Raw genomic sequence first — 12,831 nt, forward strand, 5'->3', positions numbered from 1 at the left:
CTCTATAATAAATTCTTATAGTAATTCCCCAAACAGTTAAACTATATACCAATGAAGCAGAAGGACGATGGGTTTTCGATCCACGTGAGCTTTGTTTCCGGCTGACTCTCTTCCTGTGTGAACGTCATCTTCAACCCTCATCTTCTGTTTACCCTGTGGAAAACTCCAAAGGAGTGCTGGGATTTCAACTTCTTGTCAAGCTCCTTGAGCTGTATAGGGGGGGTTTTTTTTTTTTTTTACCGGCAGGATACAGATACTGAATACTGACCAGCACCATGTTCGAGGTACGCGATTGCTCCAGAGTCCAGATCCCCCATCCTTCTGTACCACCACCTCATACCCAACAAGGATCTCATTCTAATAGAACCCAGCGTCGTGCAGCAGATCGCTATCGTCTCCGGATGCACCGCGCCCGGACCGTTGCATTAACTACCGATGAGATAGTCGAAGTGCGGGCGGCCCAGCGGACCTTCGAAGGGGCCTATATCCGGACCGCGCTCTCCCAGTTCTCCTTTGCTCTCGTCGTCCTCAAAATCTTCACCCATGAATTCTACAGTACGGGCGCGTTGTTTGCGGTCTACGGGGCGGGAGTGCTGATAATCGGTCTCTTCCGACGTCAGCAGGGTAACCGGCAGTTTTTCTCCGAGGTCGGAGAAGATGGCGTCCATCGTCACAAGTTCAGGACCAGTGGTAATGCAGTGGTGGTGTTGACAGCGTTGAGTGTTGCTGCCTATGCCACTCTGATTGCTTTGACGTTGCGACTCGATCAGTAGAGCTTGCTGGCATTGCTGTGTCTACGAGGCCCTGCGAAGATACCCATCTTGACCACAACAACAACAGCCAACCTCCACCTCAGGAAGCCTCACATGAGAGCATTGTGACGGATTCCTGCGTATCCGCTAAGCGCCAAGAATTCCTCAGATGCGGTGGTGGTTATCACCCCTGGCTTGGTGTCTCAGGGACGAGATCCCATGCGTCAAGTTGGGATACTAGAGAAATCGAGGTAGAGACAGCGACCGACAGCGACCGACATCTGACTGGGGGAAATCACGAGACCCCCCACGACAGATGATGCCAAGTGGGCCAAGAGGATTATCCAGTGGGCAGTGAGAGTGCACAGCTCAGCGGAAACAAGAAGCAAGTTGTACAAGATCCATGGCGTTCAGACAACCTCCCAGGTCGGCCAAGAAAAGCGCAAGGCGTACGAGCTATCAAGCTTCTGCTTACCCGCCAGTCGCCTCGCCCCGCCTCGTCCCAAGGAGATAAGCAGCAAGGGAACGACGTGGAACGAGTCGCGGTTCCAAATCTTTATCCAAGTCTCGCGAAGCGCCGAAGTCCAGGAGAAGGGTCAGTGCAAATGTATGTAGTGATACCTTGGCATTCTAGGCTGGTTCCCCAAGTGAATGATCGGTTACCGGTATGGAAAAGGGATGGATGCAGTGAAGCACCCTTACCTAGGCCAAGCATTCAGGATCTACAATACAGCTCAAATCGTATTACCACTATTGTCTACGACTGCCACTGTCAGCATCACAAGAAACTTGGATGGAAGAATTATTTACAGTGAGGTTGGTTGACTGACATCATGATTCCCTGGAGTTCCACACTCCGGACAATCCGTCATCCTTCTCCGATAAAGTACTCCTCCTAGTAGTAGTTAGTTAGTATACGGAGTATTAAAAAAGTGAGCCGATTGCCGGGGATGGTGCATATCGATCCCCTTATAATCTTATTAGCCTTCCCAAGCGTGTTGTTCTCTCCATCCGAGACTTCCAGTGCTTCCACTGCACGGAGAGCCCCTCTCCGTCCTTTTCTTCAAGCTTCGATTGTCTGCCACCAAAACACCACCACCAAACTTGTTCTTTCACTGCTTCCCAGCTATTCACCATCATCCTGGGCACAGGATCAAGATATTCAATCCAATTATATCGTCCCTTGCAGGCAGGTGTTATCTTTGTTGGGGATTATTCTATTTCTTATTGTGACGTCCAGTTTGTCCGGGTTTGACTCATCCCGCCTGCTAAGAACCAAGACGTTCCAACTCCTTACCCAGTTTTTTTTTCTTCCCACTCCAGTTTTGCCCCCCCTCAGTTCTACCTCCCTTTCTTTCCCTTGACTTCATTTCAATTCTCTCGGTCTTCTCTGTCAGTCTGCATCAAGGGATCAATTCCTGCATCCTCGTTTTCCCTTCCCCACAAATTTGAAGACAGAAACGAAAGATCATCCCCTGCATCTGCGCCACGGAGTGCATTGGGGGATGAATCATGGCTCAACACACTGACATAGCGCGCTCTGCGATCATGAGTTGTGCTTCATCTCCTGACCTGTCGCGCCACACTCACCATAATATTAATAATACCAGAGCAAAACCCAACGGGGTCACATCCAACGGGATCTATGGCAACTATAAGCCGGGACCCGGGAAAGACGCGTCTCTTATGCCTCCTCCGAGGTCTGTTGCCGGTCGAGCGCTAGGGAACGACCTGCATTCCGATGTCCACAGGGGATCGCAGGCATCCAAGGACGGTGTCGGGTTCGCCCTAACAGACACTCCGGTTTCTACCGCTCCCTCGTCTCCACAATTGTAAGGATATTCTTATTTCTTTCTCTCCTTCTTTGTGTTTTGATTGGAGTTGGGGGGGGGGGGGGTTTCTTTTTTTATATCTTGTCAGAGAAAGCTTGTGGTGTTCTAGATGCGGCCGCTCTGTCTTCGTGATTTTGAGGCGGCCCAACCTGCGGATCTTGTTCTATTTTAGATAACGTTATTATGCTTAATTCTTATTCTTTTCCTGTCTTTTTTTTTTTTTTTTCTATTTTTTTTTTGACGACTGACTAATAGTTGATAGTGTCGCTACTCCATCTCAGGCTTCAACTCCAGGTCGTGTTCGTGCCACAACTCTTGACATCCCAGGTCTGACCAAGTCCAAGGTCTCTCCCGATGGCAAGATCGCTCAGGGCGACCTCGGCTCGAAGCTGGTCATTGTCATGGTCGGTCTGCCGGCCCGTGGCAAGAGTTATGTCACCAAAAAGTTAGCCCGTTACTTGAACTGGCTGCAGCACGATACAGAAATCTTCAACGTTGGAGAGCGTCGTCGCGTTGCTGCAGGCAAGTCCCCTTCTCCCGCTGGACGTCCCGGTCATCGAAATAGCTCCGTCCATAATGAGCTCATTGATTCGGTACGACGCCTCAGCGTCAGCGTCGGTGCCATGAGTACTGGCAATAATGATGTCTCCCCCCCGAACCCTGCGACCATCTCTCCTCCGGAGCTCGATCACGGACTGCCACCTCCGATCATCCCCGCCAAGATTCTCGTCAACGGTCAAGAAGAGGCGGTGCCTTCGTTGCAGGACGGGAACACCATTGTTCCGTCCATCAGGGCCGGACCTCTGGAAATCCGCGAAGCATCCCCAGAGCCTATCGATCAGTCTGCAAGTTTCTTCGATCCTCAAAACCAGATGGCCGTGAAGCTCAGAGAGCAGGTCGCCCTGGATACTCTCGACGAACTGCTCGACTACATCCTCGACCAGGGTGGCAGTGTGGGCATCCTGGATGCGACCAACAGCACACTCGAACGCCGCAAAGCTGTTGTGGAACACATCCGTAATCGTGCTGGACCGGAGCTCGGTGTATTGTTCCTCGAGAGCAGCTGTGTGGACCCTGTGCTGCTGGAAGCCAACATGCGCCTGAAGCTCTCTGGTCCTGACTACAAAGACCAGGATCCGGTCAAGTCTTTGGAGGATTTCAAAAAGCGGGTGGCTCTGTACGAACAGTCTTATGTTCCCCTCGGGGATTATGAAGAATCCAATAACATGCCGTACATTCGCATGGTGGATGTCGGGCGCAAGATTGTGTCGCATCAAACCCACGGCTTCCTCTCCTCGCAGGTCGTGTATTACCTGCTCAACTTTAACCTCTCTCCCCGTCAGATCTGGATCACCCGACACGGCGAGAGTCAGGACAATCAACTTGGGCGCATTGGCGGCGACTCCAAGCTGAGCGAAAACGGCCATCGATATGCCAAGGCGCTGACGCGGTTTATTGATCACCAGCGAACCCAGTGGGAGTTGTACCAACGACAAAAGGACATGCTTGTGCAGCTCCCTCCGCGTGCCGGTGACAGCACTCCTCCTAATCCATCGTACATTCCTCGCGATCGACCTCGCAATTTCTGCGTGTGGTGCTCGATGATGCAGCGCACGGTGCAGACAGTCGATTACTTCAATGAGGACGAGTATGACGTGAAGCAGATGAAGATGCTTGACGAGCTATATGCGGGCAAGATGGAGGGAATGACTTACGACGAGATCCGCCAGAGGTTTCCCGACGAGTATGCGACCCGCAAGAAGAACAAGCTGTACTATCGGTACCCTGGGCCCGGTGGCGAGGGATACCTGGACGTGATCAACCGGCTCCGTGCCGTGATTATCGAGGTGGAGCGAATGACGGACCATGTACTGCTGGTGACGCACCGCTCGGTGGCACGCGTTCTTCTGGCTTACTTCCGTGGGCTGAAGCGGGACGAAGTTGCCGACCTGGACGTGCCTTTGGGCATGTTGTACATGTTGGAGCCCAAGCCTTATGGAGTGGAGTTCAAGGCGTATCGTTACAACCCGACGACCGACTGGTTCGACTACATTCCGGATTTCGAGCTCCGCCAGGCTACCACGCACCATTAGAGCCGATTAGAGGATAGATATAAGACGGGACGATCTGCTCTCTCTCTCTCTCTTCTCTTCATTTTTACCTGGCTTTGATATATTATCTCCGATTCTTTTATGACTTGCTATGACTGCGAACGGATCGTTTGATTTAGCGACTGTTCGAACTTTTTCTTTTCGGTGTGGGTGGTTTTTCTTTTCTTTTCTTTTCTTCTTTTTTTAATCAGCGTTATGTATTTCTTTCCATGTATTCCTATGTGTTCGCATGATACGGGCGTCAAACGGCACGCCTCACTGGGTGATTATAACGGGATCAGGGGTTCTCTGTATACTTGGGATTATCAGAATCAGATATCAGGGTGTGATATGATGATATGGTGATGTATATGGGATTCAACCCAAGACAGAACCACAATAATATCAGTAGTAATTCACTACACATTTGTCCATATTCATTTGAATAAAAAAAAAAAAAACAAAAACCTAAGCCTCCTTAATCCGTTCAAACACCTGCAGGAATGTCTCCGGCTCATCCGCACCCTCGATCGCATACATTCCCTGCACAAGATAATAAGGCACCCCCGTCACCAACTGCCTCCTCGCCCTCGTCGCCTCCATCTCAACCTGATCCAACCCGATCTCCGAATCCAACACACTCTGCACCTCCTCGCGCCCCAACCCCGCGGCAACCCCCGCCTCCAACAACACGGCGGGGTCGGTAATATTCTTCTCTTCCTCAAAATACCCCCGGAACAACCGTTCAATCACTCTGGTCTGGATTCCCCCGATCACATCATCTTCCCCGCTTTTAGCGTTGCTGATGTTGTTCTCCTTCTCCTTCTCCCCCGCATACCAGATCAACCGATGCGAGTCCCGCGTACTTCCTGTGCGGCCCCCGAACTTGAACGCAATCCCGTCTGCGGCTCCGACGCTGGAGAGCCGCGCGAGAATGGAGTCTGTGCGGTCCGCGCCGAACTTTGTCTCGTAGTATTGTCGTTTGTCGACACCCGGGTAGCGGGGTGCGTGTGGGTTCAGGTAGAAGGGGGCCCAGGTTAGAGTGAATGTGTCTAGGGGGTGAGAGGTTTTGTGGATTGTGATTGCGCGGGAGAGACGACGGTAGCCGACGTAGCACCACTATACATATTGTTTAGTAGGAGGAGGAGGAGGGCAAAGCTAGAAGCGTACCGGGCAAACACTATCAGAGATGATTTGGATGTTGAAGTTGGTCATTTTCGTTTGTATAGTAGTACTCTGTAGAGAATGTCATATACATATGTATATGTATAGTTATATATATTTTGACGTGATGGATGGATTTGTCAGCGTTGGAAATAACTTCATGTTTCCCAAGCAAAGATGCTGGATTCAGTAATTCTTCGGGATTCATCTGGATTCTTCTCCTTGGAGTAAGTATGGAATTACTCCATGTCGTTAGTATTATAGATCTTATAATATAGGATAGTCAGTATTATATGACATCATCATCTCTGATCTGATCGGAATCAAATCCTCTCCTCAGGTTAATGATATGATATTACTTACTCCTCCACTCTACCACGATTTCTTCTCTGCCCATCCTCAAATGCTCCCTACCCTCCTCCGCTATCATGACTATACCTGGGCTTTCCTGCACGCCGTCATCCTCAATATCCCCCCCTCCCGACTCGTCCTCTTTCCCTCTCTCGCCGGTTCAGTCTGGTTCCTCACCTTAACCAGCCTGCTCTTGACCTGGGTTGCTCAAGGGATGCGTCCCTATCCAGGACAATTCAATCCACATTTACCGTTCGTATTCTGCTCTTCTCTAGAGATCAAAGCCATGCGGGTAGATCTAACTGTCCCCAGGTTTATTTCCGATATCGCCTCGTTCGAACTCAAACCACTCTTCCTAGTCGGAGCCTCAATCACGGCCATGGGCTTTCTGTTCACTGTCGCCGCCGTCCATGTTATGCGCTACGAGCCCGGGTTTGCCCTGATCCGGGGTCCAGAGTACAGCACTGGAACCCAGCAATGCGAACAGACCCCGGATATCACCGATGAAGAGGACAATCCGCTCCCATCCAGCGCAAGAGCAGAGCCAGAGCCAGAGCCAGAGCCAGAGCCAGACCGAGGAAGAGAACGCGAACATGAAAGTGCAAGCGACAGTGAACCCAACGAGAGAGAAGACCACGACACTACCAAAACCCTGAAAATGATCTCGCTCTTCTCCATCCTCGCCGCCGGCGTCGCAGGTGCATCGCTCATCCTCCTCAGCGTCATGGACACATTCCGGTACAAATCCGCCCACCATATTTTCCTCCGGCTCTGTTTTGCCGGATTGGCTTTGCAGTCTGCGGGCACGGCCATCGTCTACGCAGACGAGGTGCTCGCCGTTGTATCCTATCTCTCGCATTTCGGGAAAGTACGATATCACTGGGGCGGGGGGACGAGAAAGTCCCGGGTTAGAGTTTTGTATGCCCCTACTCACTTACTTACTTACTTACTTACTTACTCTGGATTCTACTAGAAGACCAAAAATAAACCCGCTAACAACAATTACTACTATAGTGCAACCCTCTCGACAACCCTCATTCTCATCGAACTCTTCCTCGCCGTGGCCTTCATCTCTCTCACCATGGACGGTAAAATCACCGAGTACCGTACTGCGGGAATACTCGAGTGGGTGATAGCTTTTCTGGGCACGGTCTATTTATGGTTGTTTGGGGGGTTTTTCGATAGGTAGTCTCCTCATCTCCATTCCATGCCATCTTCCTAACCCTAATGCAACAATGCACAGAACAACCTTTGCCGGCTACGTTCCGAGTCTTCTCTATTCTCGTCGGTCAGATTCAACCGGTACACTAGTCGTACCTTCATATTCATATTCATATCCATATCCATGTCCATGTCCATGTCCATGTCTAGATACGCATACAAATACAGGTATAGATCCAGATATACATCCATCTAGGGAAAATGAAACCCCGGACGAGTCCGAAACAAATAACGACAGGAATAATCCCGAACACACACCCTTACTTGGAGATAGGCATTTCAGGACGAGAAGATATCTATGATATAGGGATAGGTTTATATATATATGTGTGTGTGTGTGTGTGTGTGTGTGTGTGTATTATTTGAGAGCTGTATATATATCTAGATGGATGGATGGATAGAGGCATTCCGTGTTTGAGTATTTTATTGATGATTACTTGTTTAGAAAGCTACATATATATATATACGTTACAGAGTTTACAGGTTTGTAGTAGAGGTTCCCAATCATTGATTCAATTCAATTCAACTCATTTAATAACTACTACAAGGGGAACAAGAACACCGTAATACAGGATCATACCTATACAAACCAAGGGCAAACAATAAAAGCATACATAGGGAGACAGTAGTCAATTATCTCATAACAATCTTCCTTCAATCAGCCTCTCGTCTACCTTCATGCCGACATGGATTCTCACAATCCTCCTATGATTAAGAGCCCGACGAAACTAATAGTTGTCGCCTTGGTTAACGAGGCCCCAGACCTCGGGCTTCTCAACCATCACGTAAGAAGCATCGATAGAAGTAGCGTTGAGCTGGGGTTGGTTTCCGCGGAGCTTTTCAATAGTGGATGTATACTAGAACGGAGTGAGCTTGAGATCAATGGAAAAAAAAAAAAAAAAAAAAAGAAATAAATGTACCTTGAAAGCAAAGTTCAGAATAAGAGCAACAGCCAGACCAATACACACGACGATCGGGCCGAACATGTGGTCAAGGTCCCGGCCGCTTCGTTGACGAATCAGTCGCGCTCGCAGCTCGTACATATACCATCCCCATACGGCGGAAAAGATCGCAAAGAAGGTATACACAATAGACAAAGCGCGAGCGATGTCGTTGTGGCGGCCGGCCGCGTTGTACAAACCAAGCGACAGCGACGACAGCAGGACACTGACGTGCAGCCACTTGATGAAGGTCCGCTGGTTGGCAAGCCAGACCTTGGTCTCAACGCGGACCGGGCCAGAATCCTTGATCCATGTGCCGGGTTCCTGCACGCCCGGTGGCAAGACAACAGAAGATTGTTGCGCGCGACGGGTCCGTGAGAATCCGGGGAACAGGGCTGCCAGGCGAGACGTGGTGATCTGTCGCTCTTCTTGTGGCACAAACAGCGGCTCTTCCCGGGGTTGCCGCTCCTGATTATTCTTGGGTGGAGGAGGCCGGCTGGTAGGCATCAAGAACTGAGATGACCGTCTCTTCCGCAATGGGGATTCGAGATCGGTGAATCGGGTCATCGGCGATCCTACGAGTGGCCGAACAGATGGGCTGCCGGTCTTGTTTCCGAGGAAGCTTCCAACGGCCATGTCCTCTTCGGCCTGTCTAGCCTGGCGTTCTTGTTCTTCGTGGAATGCAGTTTCAGGGTCCCGTCTAATGTCGTTCTCCAGCTCGCCGAGCCAGAATGGGAAGCTGTTGACATGATCCTCAAACAGCTGGGCAACACCATGCGCAAACTTCGAGAACCTGGGAGCTTCCTTGACGAGGTGAGAGACCATCAGATCCTTAACCCATGAGGAATTGTGAGCGGCATCTCCTCGCAGCTTAATTTCCAGCAAACCGTGGGGGAAACGAGAAATCTCGCCGGTTCGAATACCGCTGAACGGGTACTCCATCCCGGCGTCATCGATATCGGCACGGTGCCATTCGTTAGGATCCCGGCAAGGGCGCTCATCTAGCGAGTCTTCCCGGATCAATGCAAGATTGGTATCAAGAGAGACTCGAATGCGATCGTCTCCAGGAATCTGGAAGGCAGTGCGAGTATAGTTGGCGCGAAGCATAGGCTGCAGGTTGTTTTCCTTGACAAAAGTTTGCAGCTCCTCTATGTCGTGTTTGAGCAACTCTGCTTGCTCCAGCTCGCTATTGCCCATATCCTCCATCCGGTGGACCTGCTTCTCCATTCTGTATTCGCCCTCCAGGAACTCCTTGACATGTTTCTGCTTCAGCTGCACCTTCACCTCCCGGCTGTAGTTATCCTTCGTCACAACCTTCTTTTCTAGGAAAACTGGGGGTTTGTCATTGAGACTTCCGGTCCAACGCAACCGAAGCGAGGCAGCTTCAGAGCTTCGTGTGATTTTCTGCGTGTAGAGATCGAAGTTGGGGTTATCGAAATAGAGAGAAGTGATGGTAGGGTCGACAGGGAGAGATTCCAACTCTTTCGACAATGTGGGGTTATAAATCAGCACCGGGAGCTTTCGAAGGATAAGCGTCTTGACCTCCAGAATGTTGTCTGCATGGACCCAGAATTTGAACGAAGAATAACTGCCCTGTCCGAATCCTGGCTCGGGGGTATTGGGCTCGACAGTACCAGTGGTCAGTATCTCGCGCACAAAGGAGTACATCACCGACAGTCTGTGCACCAAAGGGGAGTAGTCTTCGGAGTTGAAGGGCAGCTGCGATAAGCGGACCTGGAGCAAGGGCTTAACACGGTACCGAGCTCCACGTTTGCGATCGTGCTTCTTCGCAGCTTTGAGGAAACCGGCAAAGTTGATACGGCTGTACTTCTCCAGCTCAGTCACCTCGTTGGTAATGTTATCCAGCTCCCCCAAAACCTCCGAGGCGATTCTCGTTTTTTCGTCATCATCCACGGTAGAAGTCTCATCGTCGGAAGGAGCCAACGGTCGCAGCTTGGCCTCACATGCAGCAGTCCGTTCCCTCAATTGCTGCGAGGTCTGCACCTGGAATGCATTGACCTTATCTAACTGAACATTGAGCAGTTCCTGGACAAAGGCCTCTTCGTCCTGCTCCGTCCAAGGGTTGTCAGAGTCACTATCATCACCAGTGACATCGTGCTCCCTCAGAAGCACCTTCAGCCGTTGGTAGTCGATATAATTCTTACTCCATGGCGGATAGATGGAGTGTTTCAACGTCCTGCCGAACCGCATCGCCGTACAATCGTGAAAAATCGAGCGGCTCAGAAAAGTGAGGGAGGGGGGTGGGGACAGTGTCAATGGAAGCGAAGTCACTCAGAGAGCAGGCCAATGGAAGGGAGAGAAGAAACAAATTCTCAAATCACAATGAACACACCCGAGATCAATTGTTGGGAATTATTTGAGAACTCGAGCAGAATCTGTCGAGGGAAAGAAGAGGGAAATCCGCAAAGATATGGATCGAGAGGACGCTAGGAAGACCTCAGGCTTTCATGTAGACTTGAAGTTACCCTATGATTGCCAGATTAAAGCACGTGCTCCTCTAATAGCTCCCTCTTGGCCAATCACAGATGGCAAAAGAAGACCCACTGCAGAGCCTAGATCCGATGGAATTTCGGCCGTCTGTTTTATAACAATACCGTAAAATACACGGTCTGTAATATATTTGACTATCTACACGTCACTTGGGCGGCCAACTTTTGAGCAGTCAAGTTGGCTTCTTGAGCAAGCTGATGATGATACTTTATATTCCCCCCCCCAGGTTCTCTGCTGAGTCTGCTCTCCTTCTATCCTCTACCTTAATTGAAAGTGATATGGCCAGAAGTTCTTTCCAACACCAATAATACCCCTATCCTTTTCGCCACTGATCCCTAAACCATGGAATCTCGTCCAGATCCGTCCCAAGAATCCGCGTTGCTATCCCATTCTCTTCATCATGCCCTAATAGATCTCCATGAAAACTCCTATCCTCATGTCCCTAATCCACCTCGATGCAAGAAACGAGCCTCCGTCGCTCTAGTCCTCCGAATCCGGCCTACTTACAGCCACCGACCCGATCGGTTGTCGCCGTTTCAGAATGACAACGCCGCTCCCGTCAAGCAGCAGCTCCATACTTTCTTCTCCCAATCGTGGGTCCAACACGGAGATCCTGAGGCTCTGTTCATCAAACGATCCTCGCGTGTCGGGGATCGCTGGACCGGCCACATTGCTCTTCCGGGAGGAAAGCGAGACCCCGAGGATGTGGACGACCGTGCGGCTGCGATTCGCGAGGCCTCGGAAGAAGTGGGCCTGGACTTGACGACCGACGGCTGCATCTACGTGGGGAATTTGCCGGAACGAGTGGTGACTTCCAGCTGGGGCAGTATACCGTACGTGCTATGTGAATTACGCGATGGATTGTGCTGACCAGTTCTACTTAGGTTAATGGTCTTGTGCCCCTATGTCTTTTTGCTCACAAGCTGCGATTCTCCAGCCCTCGAACTCCAACCGGCCGAGGTTGCGTCAACCCATTGGGTGTCTCTGAGTGTTCTCCTCTCACCTTCATCGCGAACGGTAGAAAATGTTGACATGTCGCAGCGGCTTGCAAGCACAGGTGGGCTCATGGCCGGTCTCGCAAGCCGTGCAATAATGGGTTGGATGCAGTTTTCCGCCATTCAATTAAACCCCACTGAAACTTTGCACTGCAGTCAAAACCTGAAGCGCAGTTTAAAAAGGGCTCAAGTGACAACTTGGTTTCAGCGCTGGAAATCGTGGCTTTGCAACAAGCAACCTCATTCACCCTTCCAGAACCCTCCACTCCTCCTCTGGGGGCTGACCCTTGGCATTCTAGCGGACTTTTTAGACATGCTGCCGCCTTACACGGCTGTACAGCTGTGGAACTATCCCAACTTCACACCTCTTGATCTGCGCTTCATTGTCAATCTTCTTACGTACAAGTTACGCAAAAGTAACATGCGCCAGGTCAGATTCGGAATCCCGCCTCAGCCAAACAATACGGCGTTAGACGGCGAAACAGCCGCCCTACCTGTAGTTGAAGTACAAGACAACGATGACCGCAATGATGTCGGGATCGGTGGACTGGGGGTGGGCAGATATTACGGGCCGTCCGACAAGAGTCCAGATGGAACCGCCTACGCAGTGGGCATCATGCTTCGAGGGTATTACCAAAGGGTCCGCATTGCCATTTACATCTTCCTTGTATGGCGAACGATTCTAGGCTCCACGGCCGCTTATTGTGTCTGGAAGATCCTTCAAAGACGATTGACTGTATAGCATCTTGAATTCTCTAGGTACATAAAATCGCGATAATATATACATAAAATAAGAATTCCATCCCAGTAAGCGAAGGGTTTCTTCCAAAGTTTTCCCGAAGTATCCACAGCTGGCAAATCAAATCAAAGCTTGGTCGACAGTTACACTCGGCGGAATTTTACTCGTATGGTAATGTAAATACCATCCAGATCGGTACTGGTTCCACTGACATTATGTAACACAAACATCCAAG

General features: G+C 50.4%; 6 protein-coding genes across 6 annotated transcripts; 4 read left to right on the top strand and 2 right to left on the bottom strand.

Annotated features, from left to right (window-relative positions):
- Positions 1 to 275: 275 nt before the first annotated feature.
- P175DRAFT_0509402 (uncharacterized protein) lies at positions 276 to 773 on the top strand (the record flags this gene model as incomplete). The annotated part of the gene is made up of 2 exons (XM_040898422.1): positions 276 to 284; positions 372 to 773. 2 exons carry the CDS (start codon positions 276 to 278, stop codon positions 771 to 773), a joined length of 411 nt encoding a protein of 136 aa, XP_040752278.1.
- A 1,491-nt stretch (positions 774 to 2,264) lies between these two features.
- Positions 2,265 to 4,677, top strand: P175DRAFT_0438375 (6-phosphofructo-2-kinase PFK26; the record flags this gene model as incomplete). Its single annotated transcript, XM_040893910.1, has 2 exons — positions 2,265 to 2,584; positions 2,847 to 4,677. 2 exons carry the CDS (start codon positions 2,265 to 2,267, stop codon positions 4,675 to 4,677), a joined length of 2,151 nt encoding a protein of 716 aa, XP_040752279.1.
- A 465-nt stretch (positions 4,678 to 5,142) lies between these two features.
- Positions 5,143 to 5,889, bottom strand: P175DRAFT_0479283 (DsbA family oxidoreductase; the record flags this gene model as incomplete). Its single annotated transcript, XM_040895388.1, has 2 exons — positions 5,143 to 5,793; positions 5,845 to 5,889. The coding sequence occupies 2 exons, from the start codon at positions 5,887 to 5,889 to the stop codon at positions 5,143 to 5,145; spliced, it is 696 nt and encodes a 231-aa protein (XP_040752280.1).
- P175DRAFT_0557580 (uncharacterized protein) lies at positions 5,873 to 7,467 on the top strand (the record flags this gene model as incomplete). The annotated part of the gene is made up of 4 exons (XM_040900782.1): positions 5,873 to 6,441; positions 6,502 to 7,107; positions 7,204 to 7,374; positions 7,433 to 7,467. Coding segments are annotated over exons 1-4 (1,065 nt in total), but the record flags the coding sequence as incomplete, so codon positions are not given.
- Positions 7,468 to 8,138: 671 nt separating this feature from the next.
- P175DRAFT_0532255 (SPX domain protein) lies at positions 8,139 to 10,562 on the bottom strand (the record flags this gene model as incomplete). The annotated part of the gene is made up of 2 exons (XM_040899949.1): positions 8,139 to 8,267; positions 8,331 to 10,562. The coding sequence occupies 2 exons, from the start codon at positions 10,560 to 10,562 to the stop codon at positions 8,139 to 8,141; spliced, it is 2,361 nt and encodes a 786-aa protein (XP_040752282.1).
- Positions 10,563 to 11,046: 484 nt separating this feature from the next.
- On the top strand, positions 11,047 to 12,657 carry P175DRAFT_0479288 (NUDIX hydrolase). The gene is made up of 2 exons (XM_040895389.1): positions 11,047 to 11,695; positions 11,747 to 12,657. The coding sequence occupies exons 1-2, from the start codon at positions 11,205 to 11,207 to the stop codon at positions 12,597 to 12,599; spliced, it is 1,344 nt and encodes a 447-aa protein (XP_040752283.1). The 5' UTR covers positions 11,047 to 11,204; the 3' UTR covers positions 12,600 to 12,657.
- Positions 12,658 to 12,831: the final 174 nt, after the last annotated feature.

This window comes from Aspergillus ochraceoroseus (assembly GCF_002846915.1).
Source record: "Aspergillus ochraceoroseus IBT 24754 chromosome Unknown P175scaffold_4, whole genome shotgun sequence".
In the NCBI taxonomy this organism is placed as follows: Eukaryota; Fungi; Ascomycota; class Eurotiomycetes; order Eurotiales; family Aspergillaceae; genus Aspergillus; species Aspergillus ochraceoroseus.